Source organism: Pelodiscus sinensis, chromosome 4, assembly GCF_052426305.1.
Source record: "Pelodiscus sinensis isolate ZL-2025 chromosome 4, ASM5242630v1, whole genome shotgun sequence".
Taxonomy (NCBI): Eukaryota; Metazoa; Chordata; order Testudines; family Trionychidae; genus Pelodiscus; species Pelodiscus sinensis.
Genome location: NC_143055.1, coordinates 82114408 through 82132057, shown reverse-complemented (window position 1 = coordinate 82132057; position 17650 = coordinate 82114408). Strand labels below are relative to the sequence as shown.

Below are 17650 nucleotides of genomic sequence, written 5' to 3'. Positions count from 1 at the left end.
ATTAACAGGAGCATTGACACCAAATTTAAGTGTCTCTCCACAATGACCAAGTGGCAATCATCTTTCTCTTACACTGTCACTGCTGATTAGAGTTTTCTTTCATGAAAATTTAATTTGTTGCCTTTCTGCAGCCTTTTTTTTTTTTGAAAAAAAAAAAACAAAACACATTTCTGCAATTATATAGCTTGCCAGCAAAATGCTGCAAAGGCAGCAAAATATGCTATACCTGTTCTTAACAAAAGATAAAAAGATTTATATTACTCAGCTGTACTTTTCACTTAGTTTAATAGAAAAAACTACAAAGATACAGTGAATGGTTGCTTACAAAAGGAAAAATGCATATGGAATACTTAAATCACGCATGTATGTTATCCTTGAGTAATTCCAACTAACTGAAGAAATTTTCACTTTGAAAATGGTAGTCTGTGTCTTCCAAAGATTTGTTAGGCAACACTATTAATCCCAAATATGTATTACTCAAATTTGCAATTTCAACTCATTAAAATATTTAATAACTCTGTGAAAATTTCTACCTTCATTTCTTCAATCTATGTCAATGTTGCTTTTTGTAGCTAACGGCCAGACCAAAAAATAATTTAGCAACTGCAAACAAATGAATAAGTTTCATATTTGATACTCCACAGCTATTCAATATACATAGTCCCAGACTTCTGCTTTGTGTAACATTAGGAACATTGTTGAGTAAGATACCATAGCAATGAGTTATTTTAAGTAAGGTTTTCAAAACATTTACTCTTCTGTTTTATTTCAGTTTGTTTAAAGATTTTTTTTTAATTATAAGCATCTGCTATTTTGTTAACATCTGTGCACAGCATACAACCTAACTGAATTCCAACTTCTGAAAACAAGCAAGGTAATTTACATACCTCGAGTAAAGCAACAATATTAGGAAATTATATACCAGGATTAAATTAAGATGTTAATTTTTTACCTAAGGATTATCTGATTTTCTCCTACAAACATTAAAAAATAAACCTTTATTACAATTACATAGTTATCCAAAAGTTTTTCAGAATACATTTACTCTATCTTAAGTGCAAACCTAAAATTCATATCCATTTCTATTAAATTCAGAAACTACAACCAAATTCTAACAGTAAAAGCTTCCGACCCCTTGCCTGTGTAGGATACTACAGTAATGAACCAGAACAGCAGTGCTTCTCAGAACAGAAAACTATGTTATTGCTAGCAGTTCAGATTTACAAGCAAGTTTAGATCTCTTTAAATAGTCTCTACATTGAAATGTAAGAAGAGGAAACTAGGAATTAAAAGTGGATTGCAAATGGCAATCTATGATTGCTGTGCTGCTAGGGTAATATACCTTGATTAAATGCAGAGCAAAGCTAAAATAAAAACAAAACCATACCATGGTAACTTAACCTAACTGTTCTTGCTGACTGTGTTTATGCAACACTGATCCTTTTAAACTGTTCTCCTTGATTTCAAAAAACACTTTGAAATTAGCTAAAGAATAAAATAATCCTATGTTTGATTTCACCCCACCCCCCGAACACACAATCTATAAATTTGCCAACAGTTTTGACCTGTGTGTTCTTCCCAGAGTTTAACCTAATAAGCCATAGATGCAAATCTTGAGATCTTTTCCCAGCATCCGCATCAAGTTCAAGTATACAAGTTCAGCTCCAACTCCCACCTCCAAGTCACTTGTCAGTAAAAGGTTGGACGATTTATTGACCACCTCTGGGTGCATACTGTCAGTGCTGAAGGAAATATGAGGGAGGGTTGTCGCTACTGTTCTGGGGCTCATTGATAATGACATACCTGCCTCTGTCACCCATTACCCATACTACAAACTACTTAGACCTAACTGAAAAATCAATAGCCTACTTGCACTGGTTCCTGTGGCTGCCTCCTTTGATTGTCAGTTCCTGTCTAGGGTCAGCACTTACATGAAAGGGGCTGTGACTGCCTGATGCTTTCAGGACAACCTAACGATATGAAACTAGCCAACAGAACAGTAAATTCTGTCTCCCTGCCCTCCTCATCAATTAGGCTTTGACTAGGCTTGCCTGTAGAAACCTGACCTTTTAAGTTTAGGTGAATATGGACTAGCTGAACACACCATTGCCCTCAGCACTGAGCCAGGAAATCCACTGACAGGTTAAACAAAACAGAAGGTTGTAACTGTCATAATTTGCATTGCACTTTCACGCCAACAAGGGTGTTATCAGTAGGGGCAAGCCCTGGAACACACAACTCAAGCACCCCTAAGTCACCCTCCTCATAAATTTTCAAGTGAACTGAGATAAAACATAAATTCACAAATGACCATTCAGTTCAAGTCCTACTTTCTTTCAAGTTAGCACTTTGGAAACCCACAAAGCATATAAACAATTCCCTGGATAGTCACATTGATACTCAAATGCCACTACTGATGAGCTTCCATATAAATGACATATGAATAAGTTATGCAACCACAACAGTTAAAACCTCTAGATTTTTGTTTTTCTTTATTTATATAAATGGCACATAGCACTCTGTACATCAATTTTATCTCATTAATAAAGTTAAAAAGGGAACAAATCTCTATTATCATACTACAGTTCTTTTAAAACAAAGTATATATCTAATTAAGAAAAATGTTGTATATATAAAAATATACACACACACAAAGGGGGAGAAATTATATATATATATATATATATATATATATATATGTAAACAGAAATCTAGAGGTTTTAACCACTGTGGTTGTATAACTTACTCACATGTCATTTATGTGGAAGCTCATCATTAGTGGCATTTGAGTATGCACCTCTATATGCATATATACACGTTACTCGCACACACGAGTGTATATGCATATATAACTTAAAAATCCCCAAAGAGCTCTTAGCTGTCATGGTTGAGTAATTTTTACTCATATGTCTTATATGTTAGAAGTCCATCATTAGAGGCATTTGAATACCAATGTGACTACACATAGGATAGAGATTCCATTTCAATATATTATCATTCCCTTGAAATATTATATATGAAGCAGAGTAATAAAAATTACACCATCTTAAGTCTGAAATGAAGAGCTTAACTATTCCCTGTAAACCTATATTTTAATAATTGCTTGTACGTGCATTTGAAAGATATTAATACCTGAATGCCTGCTTAAATAATTGGTTTCTCTCATTTAAGCAAATGAGAGTATCTAAACATTTTCTTTTAGGTGTTCATTCCCTGATTACTGATCATCAGTTTTCATGTGGTGGCCATGGTGTGTTCATTCTTAACTATTCCTTCCACTGACCCTACCCATCTTTATATTAATATCACCAGGGCACAGAAAAGCATATATGCATGCATGCTAAGGTCCATTTGTGTAAGTGGAACACTGGAACTTCTTCATATAGAAAAAAAAATGAGTAAGTTCTGCAAGCTGCTTTTAACTCCTGTGAATTCTAAATCTTACACATGCACTCTGCTGATTAGCTCTAGCTAACACCTTTCAGTGTAAAAATGAAACTGATAATCTCCAGAGATCTATATTAAGATTGCCAGAAATACTGTATCTGCATCTTCTGCTTCTAATCCCTGAAACTTTCCGTCACTTCCTTTTCCTACCCCAATAAAATATTCAACAACAAAATTCATTGATTCCTTATTTCAATAAATGTTACTAATCCTCCTATTTGCCTTTCCAAATTTAAGATCCAGCTATTAGCAGTCAAATACTTTGGTAAATTTTCTTTTGATCATCTCAATACGTGTCAGTCGTTGGACATACATTATATCATATAAGCTTCTTAAAGACAATGTATAACAAAAAGGAAAGCAGTGTAATATACAAACATAAAAAGTATATGTTTTTACAAAGTCCATAACCTCCAAATAATTTTAATGCACAAGTATTTTTAAAGCTTAATATCTCTCAGTGGCTCTACTATATAACAAAGCAATGAAAGCACTGCTCTTTGCAACTATGTACATAGTTAAGTTAAATATAGAGAGTAGGTTACAATTAATATTGCATTCCAAACAAACTGCAGAGCAAACACTGGTTAAAAATGGTAGACCCAATTGCATCTGGATGGATCCCTTTACAGACTTAATGTGATGATTAACTATGCATCTGGTAGCATGTCAAGTCCTTTTTGTGTGCCTATCTGATAGTGAAGTGAAAGGGCATGGACAGTGTCCAGTCCCAGTAAGCAAATCACTTGAAAGCAGTCATAGCCATAGATCAAAGATTTTTCACTCTATCCAGAGTCGACTTAAACCCACCAACCCAGACCTTTGCTGCAGATGAAACCAGCTAGAAAATAAGAAAGGCTCCTTAGGATTCAAAGATAATAAAGGAAGATAGAAAAGGAAAATGCAGAAAAGAAACAGACTGGCAGAACCTTGATATCCATAGGCCAAGGCAGCTGTTCTACATCCTAGGTTTACTTCAGATGGTTAAAGAAATGGAAAAGTTTCCATTCCTAGATCACCAAATATTATTTCAAGAAGACTGTGCAGAGGACTTTTATACATTATTTGAACCAATACAGTTTCCCCTTCCTACGGACACAGCATTCTGCACACATTATTAATAAAGTTAAAAAGGGAACACATTTCAGTATTATCATACTCCAGTTCTTTTTAAATAAAATATGTATCTCAACAGGAAGTGCAATAATTTAATGCTATAATTAGAAGTAGCATAAAACAAAAACCATATGATTATTTTTAAAATAGCAATATTTATATGACAATAATTCAGGGACAGGGAAATCAATATTTTGAGGTAAAATAAGCAAAAACTAAAGTAACTTTTTGCTTTTTAACATTTAAACTATGCAATATCTAAATACTATTTGAGTTTTGTAGTTTTTAGTTGGTGCACTGCTGAAATCAGAAGCTTACAAAGAAATAGTTTTAGTCAAATTTGTATATCTTAAAAATGATTTGTTGAATAGTAACAAACCGTACATTTTAACTACACAACATGAATGGGCAATAGTATTACAGGGAAGAACAGGAACCCCTAAATCAATCACATACAAGCTATATTATGGGCAAGGATTACATTTTTTGTTTATTTTTTTAAAATCACAGGAATAGGTTGAGTTTATGTAGTAATCTAGGCAGGAAATATTTCACAGTATCTGTACTAATTAACATAATATTTTCAAATTTTTTAACTTATGTACATGAATTAGAATCTTTTACTTTAAAAGGATCTAGAAATTGAAGCTGACAAACAGTTGAATGTTTTAGATTCAGAATTGTAGGTTGATTCAGAAGTAAAGAATGTTGCATTTCAGCTAGCTACATGAAAGGTCTGATCTTAGAAATAAATCAGTGTCCTACCATAAACCAAGCTAAGCTACTGTCTGGGTGAGAGCATCTGCACATACATATGTACATTTCTGTATGCATGAAAGGTATGGAAGCAATCATCATCATACAGGTATTGATAATGAGGAAATCCAAGCCAAAATACACTTGAGTTGAAACAACATTCTACTTGTGCTGTCCCCAGTTTATTTTGAAAACCCAAAAGTTATTTCCATATTGATTTTAAGGTTTCACTTTTATTTAATGGGCATTTTTATGAACCATGGCCCAGAATATTTCTATACACCATGTACTTCAGCTATCTTTTTACAACTAAATTTTAATTACATACAATTTTAGTTCAAGCTGACAAAGTCTTGGCATTCTCTATGCTTTCATACATAAGTAGACAGTATGATTAATCAGTTATTTTAAGAAAAACAGCCAAAACTCTAAATATGGTTAATCCAATCAGATACGCACACACACATACATACACATACAGATCCAAAGAAAATAAGGCCCACAGGATGTTCTTACAAGAATAAAATGTTATCAAAGCATTAGAAATTTTATTCTATAGTTTTTTGTTTTGTTTTTTGCTTCTGGAAACCAAACTTTTTACTTTACCAGGTAGACAGTTAAACCAAAGTTTAAACCAAAAAAGAATTTAGTAGCCAAAACAATCTTTTAAAGCTAAATATATATATATACACATAACTGATATTCATGAGAAAAAATAAGGTTTAGGTATATAAAGCAGGCAGAAGTTCCTGGGAATTAGAGGCATGACTCAACATATGATTTATTTGATGAACAACAGATTATGTGAAGCATCCCATGTATATGTTTTAAGGTTTGACAGCTAAGAACATATACTCAAAAAGGTGACTTTAAAAATATTTGGAAGCCACACCACTCAGAAAAGTAACCTAATTAAGTTTATGGCAATTTATACATTATTTAACTAGCATATCTTCCAATCTGTTTTACAAAACAAGATTTAAATATGTTCATTAAAGGTTGATGAGATACATACATGATATCTTCAGTAATTAAACAAACATCTTTTGTTCTTCCACATACACAGTGCATTATTGCTAATTTAGTGAACACATCCTTACAAAAGATCAGCAGATAATGAAACCAATCTACAATTTAAAGGAGTGATGCACACTGTATTATCTAGAATGTAAACAGGATTATAACTGTCAGACTCACAGAAGCATTTACTATAACCATTAGCTTGGTTTTGCTGTTGAGAAACACAACATGCACTACTGAATCATTTCTTTTCAAATCCATACATTCCCTGCAGCAGTTCAAGCTCCATCAGCAGTGCAGGAATGTATGAAAATGACAGGCAAAGGGCATTAGTTCTTTTCCCATACTGTTCTTCTATAAATGGAAGCATAGAGTTCTTCTGCAAAGCACTTTAAGTGGAGAATATTTAGAGCCAGATCTTCAGCAAAACAGAAAATGGTCAGAAAATTAAGTTCTCTGAGCAAGTCAATGCTTGCATTTTCCCAAAAATCGGATTATTTAAACCAAAAGATGGACAAGAAATCCAAGCTCATTTATCTATTAAAGAAATGGAATTTTAACAGAGTATCATCTACTGACACAGCAGTTAATAGAGAATGGGGAGGCAGGATTATATTCCCACTCCTCTCATAACACACACACTTTTCATCCCTCTTGGGAGTGCCTGTTTTTGTTTTTCATATATCAGAAAGTTTCCTAGTCTCACATCCATGTCTTCACTTAAAATTAAGCAAACTAGTTTTGTATGAAGTAAATTTGTAATTAAATTGCTTAGAAATATAAAGTTTTTTGAAATATGTAAACTCTGCTATTTTAATACAGTGGGTAGTCAAACAAAAACAAGCACATTAAATCATACTTCAATAAAAAGTTGGTTGGATTGACAGTTCTGAATTCTAGTTATTTCTTTCTACTGTAAGAAAGATTTTCCCTTTTCTTCTGTACATTTGTAAATAAGGCATATTCTCCTACAGAATACTTTTATACAAATGAACTTAAATGCATAAAGAAAGGTTATGTTTGTTTTTAAAATGAAGCACATTGTAGCATTTTCATAATTATTAATTTTATAAATGTTAAAGCTATGTGCCATTTATGTCTGGGGAGCAAAAAAAAAAAAAAATAGGCATCCATTCTCCCAAGTCCCCTTTCCAATATCCTTTACAGAAGCTCCTGCTAGCCAAACACTATTGCTCCAGGCAGCAGCATGCTGATGTTGGCACTGCCTAAACCAAACAAACACGATGTTTAACAGTCAAATAAAATGTCCCGCAGCCTCCCTAATGAATTTGTCAAGGACCATCAGATCACCCCCTCCCCTGCCTCATTAACTCAAGTATGATGAGACGGATTATAACGAGAGAATACAGATCAATCCGTCTGAAGACTTCAAGTGGCTTTTAGCCTTGAGAGTTTCTCTCTCCGGCACACACATTCGGCCCTTTTAATAGAATACAGTATCTCCTGCTCTTGAAGGGGCTGCCACTTCGTTTTATACATCATCAAGGAGCTGCTGATGGACTTCTATACTAACATACATAAAAGCAGAGGTGACAAGGGCTCTTCAATTACAGCCTCCTCGGATACTGTTTCCCTTTTCAATTATTCATTCCCGGGAAGAGCAAATTCCGCCACAGATAAAACAGCTCTTAATGCAATGCGGCCGCAAACGCAAAGACGCAGGAGAAAGGGATTTCGCATGCATTATTTGCTGGAAGTGTTTAAGTTTATTGCTCAAATGATGTTTCTAATTAGTGCTAGAGCAATAAATTTAAGTCGGCTTTTGTTTAACTGATTTATTATTTACTAGAGCTTCGACCCCAGACAGGGATATTGGTAATGAATTGTTTTTAAATCAAAACACTAGTAACCTTTTATCATCAGTCACCTTAGAAGGGGATGCGGATGGGAAGGAATCGCTGGCTTCTTTTTAACCTTAAACTCTAGAAGCGCTTGTCTCTCTCGCAACCCCGGAGCGACCTGAAGGCGTAGTCACTTCTCCCGTACACTCTTCATACGAAACGTTAAATTGCGGGCTGCACGCTCGCTGCAAGAGGTCGGGGCTGAAATTTCGAGGAGCCTACCAAAGCTTATGGGATCGGGATGAAAAGCTATGCGACAGACTAGGGCGGAAGGAGAACCAGCTATTGGAAAACCCGATGTGATAGGTAGCTAACATCTACCAGCTGAAGAAAGACGTTTGTTTGTTAGATGGATTTAACACTCCTTTCAGTCTACAGGGATGCTGTAGAACGTGTTTGGGGGCCCCAACTCCCCCCGCCACACACACACACTAATTAAAAAACCTGTAGTTAGGGAACATCTGAGTAAACGGAGAAAACAACGCAACATCCTCTCATTCATCCCCTCCCCCAACTGCTGAACAATTACTCAGCGATAGGTAATTAACATTATATGCCTTACGTCCAGATGAGTTAAAGAAAAATGTATTGGTTTGTCAAGTCCTTTATTATTTGTTTTAATAAATTGCATTGTCTATCAGGACTACGGACTTCAGATCGTGGATTTGGCTCGTTGGTATCTACCACCTCATACTTCAGAGCAGAAAATTATTTTCTTAGAGGTAAATACACTACTACTGGAAGTCGCTGTAGACGCCAAAGAAATTTCTTCATGCGCGTTTTATGACTTGTTTTCTATAACCCTTCCAGCCTCCTCCTCCTCCTCTTTCATCCAAGCTACACCGTTATGTGTCTCGCTTGGGTTTGTTTCAGATCCAACAAAACTTTAATCGATGGAAGTGTGAGGAGGATCCGGTGGAGAGGCGGCGGAGGGGCAGACACATGATAAGCACCTGGTAAGCCTTTGAGTGCCCGAATTCCATTTAGCCAGTCACCCTCAGGAAAGAATCCAGGAGGTTCGGCACCCAGGAACTTCCTGAAATACGGAATTGGTGGCGAGGGACAAGGTGCCTGCATCCTACTGCTTTCGGGCAATAAAAATAATATAATTTATCCCTGGAGAAGAGGTTGTAACCAGTACCAACGTAGGCACATTATGCATGTTTTAAACTAAATAGATCTATTATCGTACAGGGACATATTCTTAATTTAAATAAGAAAAAAGACGGTGATGTTTTATTAAAACTCAGTCCTCTGTATTGATAAAGGAACAGATAAACCAAAGACCCAAAAGCACCCCAAAACTTCCACTTAAGAATTTTTAAATTGAGAATTGTGTGACTGGATTCAATAGTTATAGTTTAATCAGGTGTCTAGAAATATACGAAGAATAAGACAACGAATTTTTTACTTAACCTTTAAAATAGTGGAGAAACGTATGTTGAGATAAACAGAATCTAAAACTTTAAGGCAAATGCTGGATTTGCATGCTGGCTGCAGGTTCAGTGTAAACGGTTGCCTTGTAAAATATTATAAGCCCTTAGTAGCAAGAGCTCTTAATTGGCACAGTACAAACTAAGGAGTATAAAGCAGGAGTTCGTTAAGAAAACATACCTAAAGAATATATAATGTTAAAAAGAATTATTGTACTTCAAACATAAAATTCAAGTAATAGAAATATTGTATTTTGCTACATCTCCATTGATTATATTGATAAACTTTGCTTCTGCACTCTAATATAAAAGAAACTGCCCATAGGTAACTATAAATATGTATTTTTTGACATGGACAAAATACAAACTTTGAAAAAAATATACTTAGCTTCCATTTCAGATAGTTCAATGCTACTACTGAGAAGGCGAAACAGAGCTTTATTACACACGTTTTATCTAAATTAATCTGACTACCAGTAGTAAAACGAGGTGTACTACTCTGTTCCAATGACAGTCTCACTTTCACTGCTGCTGACCAGTGTTAGTGGAAGAAGATTTATGTTTGCAGTAGAGTACCACAAGTCGCCCTGGCCCTTTCCTCAAAAGACACCAACATTACTGCTGCTACTTCTTGCAACCGGGGAGTGGAAAAACAAACTTAATTTTTCTCCATCAGGTTTCCAAGTAAAAGTGATTCAGCTCACAGGCGGTTCGTTGCACCCTTTTCTTGCACGATGTTCTAGGAAGCATACAAACTGCACACCTTTCTGCACGAATGCCACTCTCTCCCCATTATTTCCCGCCAACTCCAGCACCGAGTAACTCAAATGGACCACACTCTTTTTTCCCCTCTATCCTTCTACTGATGGGGAAGCGGGTGTGTGTGTGTTTGTGCGCGCGCGCTTCCGTGCATGTTCCCTAATATCTCCTCTTCCCTTCCCCCGCGCATAGGCAGTAGCGGCAGCTGCCCTGCACGGAACATGCACACAGCCTGCCTCGGTGATTGGCTGCCCCTCTGACAGCTCAGAAGGCGATTGTAGGATCTGGAACTCCACCCCTTCACCAGGGCCCTGGGACCATTCATAAACTAAACAACACTCCTGCAAACCCAGACACACACATACACACCGGGGAGGAGAGGCACAGAAAGTGAGAGTCTCTGCGTGCAATTGCCAGGGTTGGGGGAGGAGAAGAAATCCTGGGCTCCCCTCCGTGCTCAGAATAAAAGGCAGTCGATGCAAAGAAATATCTTTATATGTATATAAAATAAAGAACAGGAATGAATTCTCACAGACCAATAGCAGCAGTCTACGCCTAAAGAAAGAGAAAGCCAGAACCGGGTTCAGCCAACGCCTCCAGCAGGAAGGAGGAAATCAACAACATCCCTTGACAGTCGGCGAGAGAAGCAGCCAAACTCCTGCACATCTCTGGTGGTGCCATGGTCTGAGAGCGAGCGAGCGAGAGTTCCCTCTTCCGCTCTTGGCATTTCTCGCATTCTTCTTTTATTGCGTGCGGTTTGCAACTTCGCCACTGCTCGGCCGTGCTGTGGAGACCCGCCGCGAGTCCCGAGGAGAAGTTTTTAAATGAACTGTTGAACTATTTGCATGCGGGAGGGTTGGTGGCTGCGCGCAGAGGCTGCATACATCCCCCCTCCACCCACCCCCACCCCCACACAACCAAAAAGGCGGCACATCCAACTTTGCACTTAAGATTTTTCCTCCCTCATCCCCATCGCCCCATTCCCGTCGGCTGGTAGTTACACCGTGCTTGTTTTTTTTTTAACGCCACCTCCATCACCATCCACTATTTTTTGTATTTGTGTTCCGGGCGGAGGGGCGGACTGTGTGCGTGTGGCGGCGAGGGGGGGGCTGGGGGCTGCAACTTGGCGGGTGCTCTGTGTGAAGCTGCAGCCTCCGCTAAAGCATTGGATCCCTCAACCTACTGCGAGAGCCCGGTCTACAGCCCGGACCTGTGCCCTAACATGATCGCCGCCCAGGCCAAGCTGGTGTACCAGCTCAACAAATACTACACGGAGCGCTGCCAGGCCCGCAAGGCGGCCATCGCCAAGACCATCCGGGAGGTGTGCAAGGTGGTGTCGGACGTGCTGAAGGAGGTGGAGGTGCAGGAGCCCCGCTTCATCAGCTCGCTGAGCGAGATCGACGCCCGCTACGAGGGGCTGGAGGTGATCTCGCCCACCGAGTTCGAGGTGGTGCTCTACCTCAACCAGATGGGCGTCTTCAACTTCGTGGACGACGGCTCCCTGCCCGGCTGCGCCGTGCTCAAGCTGAGCGACGGCCGCAAGCGCAGCATGTCGCTCTGGGTGGAGTTCATCACCGCCTCGGGCTACCTGTCGGCCCGCAAGATCCGCTCCCGCTTCCAGACCCTGGTGGCCCAAGCCGTGGACAAATGCAGCTACCGGGACGTGGTGAAGATGATCGCCGACACCAGCGAAGTGAAGCTCCGCATCCGGGAGCGCTACGTGGTGCAGATCACGCCCGCCTTCAAGTGCACCGGCATCTGGCCACGCAGCGCGGCCCAGTGGCCCATGCCCCACATCCCTTGGCCTGGCCCCAACCGGGTGGCCGAGGTGAAGGCGGAAGGCTTCAACCTGCTCTCCAAGGAGTGCTACTCGCTGACCGGCAAGCAGAGCTCCGCCGAGAGCGACGCCTGGGTGCTGCAGTTCGGCGAGGCGGAGAACCGCTTGCTGATGGGCGGCTGCAGGAACAAATGCCTCTCGGTGCTGAAGACCCTCCGGGACCGGCACCTGGAGCTGCCCGGCCAGCCGCTCAACAACTACCATATGAAGACGCTGCTGCTCTACGAGTGTGAGAAACACCCCCGGGAGACCGACTGGGACGAGGCGTGCCTGGGGGACCGGCTGAACGGGATCCTGCTGCAGCTCATCTCCTGCCTGCAGTGCCGGCGCTGCCCCCACTACTTCCTGCCCAACCTAGACCTCTTTCAGGGCAAACCGCACTCAGCCCTGGAAAGCGCTGCCAAACAGACCTGGAGGCTAGCCAGGGAGATCCTCACTAATCCCAAAAGCCTGGACAAACTATAGGGTTAACACCACAGCGATAAACCCCTTTAAAAACTTTTATTTAAACAAAAGAGCTACAACAAAAGAGGCGGCGAAACAAACACACAAAACCCCACCTGCAGTTAAGCATTTAAAAACTCAGACATTTACAAAGCCAGAACGATCACCTCGTTGCACGAGAAAAGATCTCTTCCGCACCCCCACCCCCTTCTTCCAATGTGAATTTTTAAAAAGTCACACAAAGAAGCGATCGGACTTTCCAACATCGAAACAAACGCAAGGTACATTTTCAAATAAATGTATAGTAATTCTTTTCTTATTCTTTTTTTGTTTGCCTGAATGTTGTCACTAAGTGAAAAAAAATTATTTAACTATATGTAAAAATCTCTCTAAAAAAAGTTTTACTGATGTTAAATGTATTTCAGTGCCAAGGTCAGACTGTGCCCCAAAACTGAATTGTTGAAAACAGTAATAAAAATATTACTTTAAATTTATATTGACTTTTTGTGAATTGTTCTTAATATTCAGGCAAGTAGAGAGATTTTTCTTGTCTTTCAGAGAAAAAAAGATTCAAACAAAAATAAAAGGCAGATTAATCACAATATTGAACTGATGCTTTAATCTATAAATTCATCAGCATTTTCTGAAGTTTCTTCCCATTATTTTCGATTTAAATAGAAATAGGCTGTTCTTAATGAAAAAAATCCCATTCATTCTTCGTTTCCTTTACTTTCTGTCACTTGAAACTTACTCTTCAAAAGTTTTAAGAATAAATGCACCATCACAGAGTATTATGGCACAATTTTGTCAGAACTAGGGCATGGAGTTTCTATAATATAATACTTTAAAACATCTTTATTGTTTTTAATTTAGTTGGTGAAATATTACAATCCATTGCTGGTTTATCCTTTTAAAATTCAGAGATATTTGCTTTATTAAACAAGGGCTAGTCAACTATAAATTTTACTGTGACATGAATATGTACAAATCTTTTCTGAATAATTAACACGCTTAAATGCAACTGTTCCATTTCTTTCTAACAAACTTTGTTTTCTCTAGTTTCTAAGTACAGCACAGAACTGCACCACAAACACCATGCACAGGGGCATAAAAAGAAAAGTGGGAAACATACAGTTTTAGAAGAACCCAACCAATTTAATGTTTGAATATCTCTATCCTTTGTGTGTGTGTTTTTCAAATGAATGCTAGCTGATTTGCCCCTAATTTTCAGCTACAGTACTTTGCTTCAAGTTTTCTAGAAGGTTTACATTTCTAAAACTTTACTGGAAAATTTTTTGAATATTAATTTTGATTGTTTTCCTTAACTTCCCAATATATTTTTGAAGCTGGTTTAGTGTATTTCAAATTCCTTTTCATAACCTTTTGAGATGATGCAAAATCTTATTCCAAAAAACTACTTCCATTTCTTTGTGAATGATCTGGAAAGAAACAGCCTTCAAAGTTTGGGTTGGTTTTGTTTTTAAATAAATGTAGTTTTAAAACAATGTAAAAGGTAACCATCAAGTAAAACAAACCACTTGGAAAACAATTCTATCTAGTTTACAATATGGTCACAGTGGAATATACATAATGAAGCTATAAAATGCTCATGTATATTATTGGTCTTTAATTTCTACCTGCCAATATATGCATCCATACTCTTATCAGCTGAAATTCTGAAAAAGCAAAACTTGTGGGATTGTGAAGTCTTAAATTGTTTCATTGGCTTTTTTCTTTAAAAGTCAACAAAAGCAGCAAGCCTTTCTGAGGACTGAACCTGGCACACCTGACAAAATGAGTTTAACACTCTGCTTGTAGCAACTACTGTGTCCTTGTACAAATAATCCTAGAGTAACAATATAAACTCTGATCTTATCACTGCTGATGATATCTCCACTGCAGGTTTTGCTTCAAAAAGTTGTCATAATATTTTCTTTCCCAGTAGTTTAGACAAATATACAGGAAACTTACATTTATCAAAACAGATGAAGACGCACATTAATTAAACAGCCATTCGGAGCAAATACAGAATTGGAATTTTCAAGGGCATACGGTTATATGGGTGGGGACAGGGAAAGTGTCAATGATTAAAGTGTCAATGATTAAAGGAAAGTAAAATTGTATCTGTGTTTGTCTTTAAAACAAATGCATTATAGGATTAGTATTTAGACCACTACACAATAGGAAATCAAGGAGTGACTTTAAAACCCAAAACTGAATTCCTTCCCCCCGCCCCTCTACCAAAACAGGATAACTCAGAATGTTACCAACAGATGCACTGCCTTTCCTATAGGAATCTTACAATCTATCTGCTACAGATTTAGAAGTACAATTGGTCTATAATGCCCCATTTACAATTTGAAGGAACAACCAAACACCCAGAGAGAAAGCAGATTAAACTAAGGGAAGTCACTTTAAGTGAAACAGGGCACAGTGGTAAATGTTCCAAGCTCTGCTAAATAATCCTACATGCTAAACATGGAACAATGCAAGACATACAGAACAGAGGAGCCACATGATTTTCTTAATTTCCTTTTTCTCACATACAAAGGCAAAAACCAAAATTTTCTTGAGCTACAAATCCCAAAATGATAGCTTTACACTGCAAGTACATAACACATTAATGCTAATTATGTAGTTTTGCATTTAGTATTTATATTCTTTTTTTTTGCCAAATGTTTATTTTAAAATAAAAATATTCACAAACTAGACAAAGATTTCAAAGGTTTACAAATCTCTTTAAAATGTTGTAAACTGTTTTGAAGATATTTTGGCACAACGTAAATGTCTGAAAAGTTAATTTACTGTACTCATGTACATTCATAGTTCCAGTTATCTGTTCATATCAAGTTTTTAAGCATTTTAAGTAGATTTAAAAATAAATAAATTTAGGTGGTAAGTATTTTTTCCCCAGGTATGCTTCTTCCTATATCCCATGCCAGAGCCACTATCTGATGCAATCTTTTTAATAAACATAAGACCTACTTATTCAAGAGAACAAAGAACTCAGACATTGTACACAAAGTATCCTCTGCAGAAAAGCATTGATGCAGTGCTGTACCATGCTATTTTCACTTTCCAATCACTCTCCTCTCCCTACTCTAAGCTAAGTAAATGTTTTAATATGTAGATATTGTGAAAATCCATGAGCTCTTTCCATATTTATAAAAGAATAAGCACATGTGTGTAGCAAGAAGCCCACACATCTGTTAGTATTTTTAAACATTATGGGGCTCTTTCAAGTGCAATCTTTATAGTGCTAATTTCACACTGTGAGATAAAGTTAAGCCTTCAAACTGTGTGAATTTTACTGTAAAGTTATTCTAATTTTAAACAAAAAATTGATAATCAGGTAAAGTAAATCAGGTAATTCAAGTTTACTCATTAACAAGTCTATTCAGAAATATATTTTAAAGGGGAAATGGCATTTTCTGCTTGATTATTATAACTACAATGCAAAATAAATCTGCTATATAATAACTAGAAACAGAAGCACTGCAAAATAAAGAGTGCAGCAGAGCATTAAACTATACTATATTATATTGGCATTACATTAAAAAACAGGTGAAACAAAGGATTCAGCTAACAGTTTTGTTGCATACATAGGTCTTGTGGTCTGAGATGTCTTTATTTAAGATGGCCTCCTCGAGCTTTATTCCAACAAGCTAATTAACATCCAAGCCAGATTTTTCTCCCTCCACTTAAAATAACTTTGCAAATGTATATAGTCACAAGAAATAGTTGTGACCTATAGAGGTAACGGAGGTTGGATGAAGAATGAATGGTCATGTAATTTGTCACCACAGGGTGAAGGTCAACAATCTCTTACCTTGGGGTCAATTTTCTTAAAACTGGGATCTTCTTCATCTACCTCAAAGCAGAGTTCAGAAGAGGTGATGGAAAGAGTGCCCTTCACAACTGTAGATGGTGCCACAAGCTGTGCTGGCGTGCACAGGCTAACTGGACCTGCCAAAGTAGAAAAACACCAATATTCAGAACATCCAAACAGAACACACAACCTTGCACAGCCATAAGCATAGGATATTTAGTCTAAAAATACAAGGTAAAAACCACAAGAGATCTTAGTTTTAAAAAGTAAATTCTTGTTATTCCCGGAAGTACATGTCACACAGACTTACAACCACTCTACATTGCCAAAGGCTGAAGCAGCTACAGCTGCAATTGATGTATAAGCCAAATCGGTGGTTTTATTTTCAGATTATCTACTTTTATTCTGACATATTTCAGTTTTGAAACTCTTATACAGTCATATACCTCCTGTTATAAATAATACCGTCAGTGAATCTTGGGGTCTCAATTTCAAATGTGTGCATTAAGAACTTAAAGAGTTTCAATAAAATTCTAGAATGATGAGCACAAGCAGTCTGGGTTGAAAGTTGTCTGACTTAACCTTGTAAAACGTATTCCCTACCATGCACTCTGGAAATCTATTGTTAAAATTAAACAGTCAATATTAGGGATTGTAAACTACAATGTTTTTAACATGCTTTCCATTCCATTGTTAAATACTGTTTAAGGATTCCAGATAGTGTTAGTGTAGCTTGGGGACTGTGGGAATAAACAGCTGGAGGGTTGGTTTCCAACTGAATGAATTTTTACTGGAATAATCACATCTCCACAGGGCTTATCACACAGACAAATCAGACTACTAGTAAAACAATAGGCTCAGCATAGATCTGACAACACACAACTTATTATACAAGACAACACATACAAGGGAAAAACAGGTTATATTGTTATCCAACTGATTAAAAGAAAGAGGGAAATGAAGTTACTTTGTAGCAACACTGTCATAAATCTTTGTAAAAAACTGAAAATATGAGAGAGTGACATGTACAATTTTGAATTAATAAAGTGTCTATAAATGAGGTACACACATTCAGGTAATCAATGGGTGAATAACTGCCAAAAAACTCAGATGAATTGTCATTTCCATCGATTGTTAGGAGGATGAT

At 37.7% G+C, this 17650-nt stretch overlaps 2 protein-coding genes across 8 annotated transcripts in view; one reads left to right on the top strand and one right to left on the bottom strand.

The window, feature by feature from the left end:
* The window catches only part of LRBA (LPS responsive beige-like anchor protein), a 559883-nt gene that overhangs the window by 232980 nt on the left and 309253 nt on the right, over positions 1-17650 (bottom strand). For all 7 annotated transcript variants that reach the window (XM_075930027.2, XM_075930020.2, XM_075930019.2 and 4 more), the window contains one exon: positions 16504-16640. In XM_075930027.2, the coding sequence (XP_075786142.2) occupies positions 16504-16640 (137 nt within the window). The remainder of the gene's footprint in view (positions 1-16503; positions 16641-17650) is intronic.
* Positions 10616-13276, top strand: MAB21L2 (mab-21 like 2). The gene has a single exon (XM_006111575.5). It carries the CDS (start codon positions 11616-11618, stop codon positions 12693-12695), a length of 1080 nt encoding a protein of 359 aa, XP_006111637.1. The 5' UTR covers positions 10616-11615; the 3' UTR covers positions 12696-13276.

What these genes read in the sequence shown, in the direction of transcription:
- MAB21L2 (XM_006111575.5), top strand. Translation starts at nt 11,616, where the DNA reads ATGATCGCCGCCCAGGCCAAGCTGGTGTACCAGCTCAACAAATACTAC.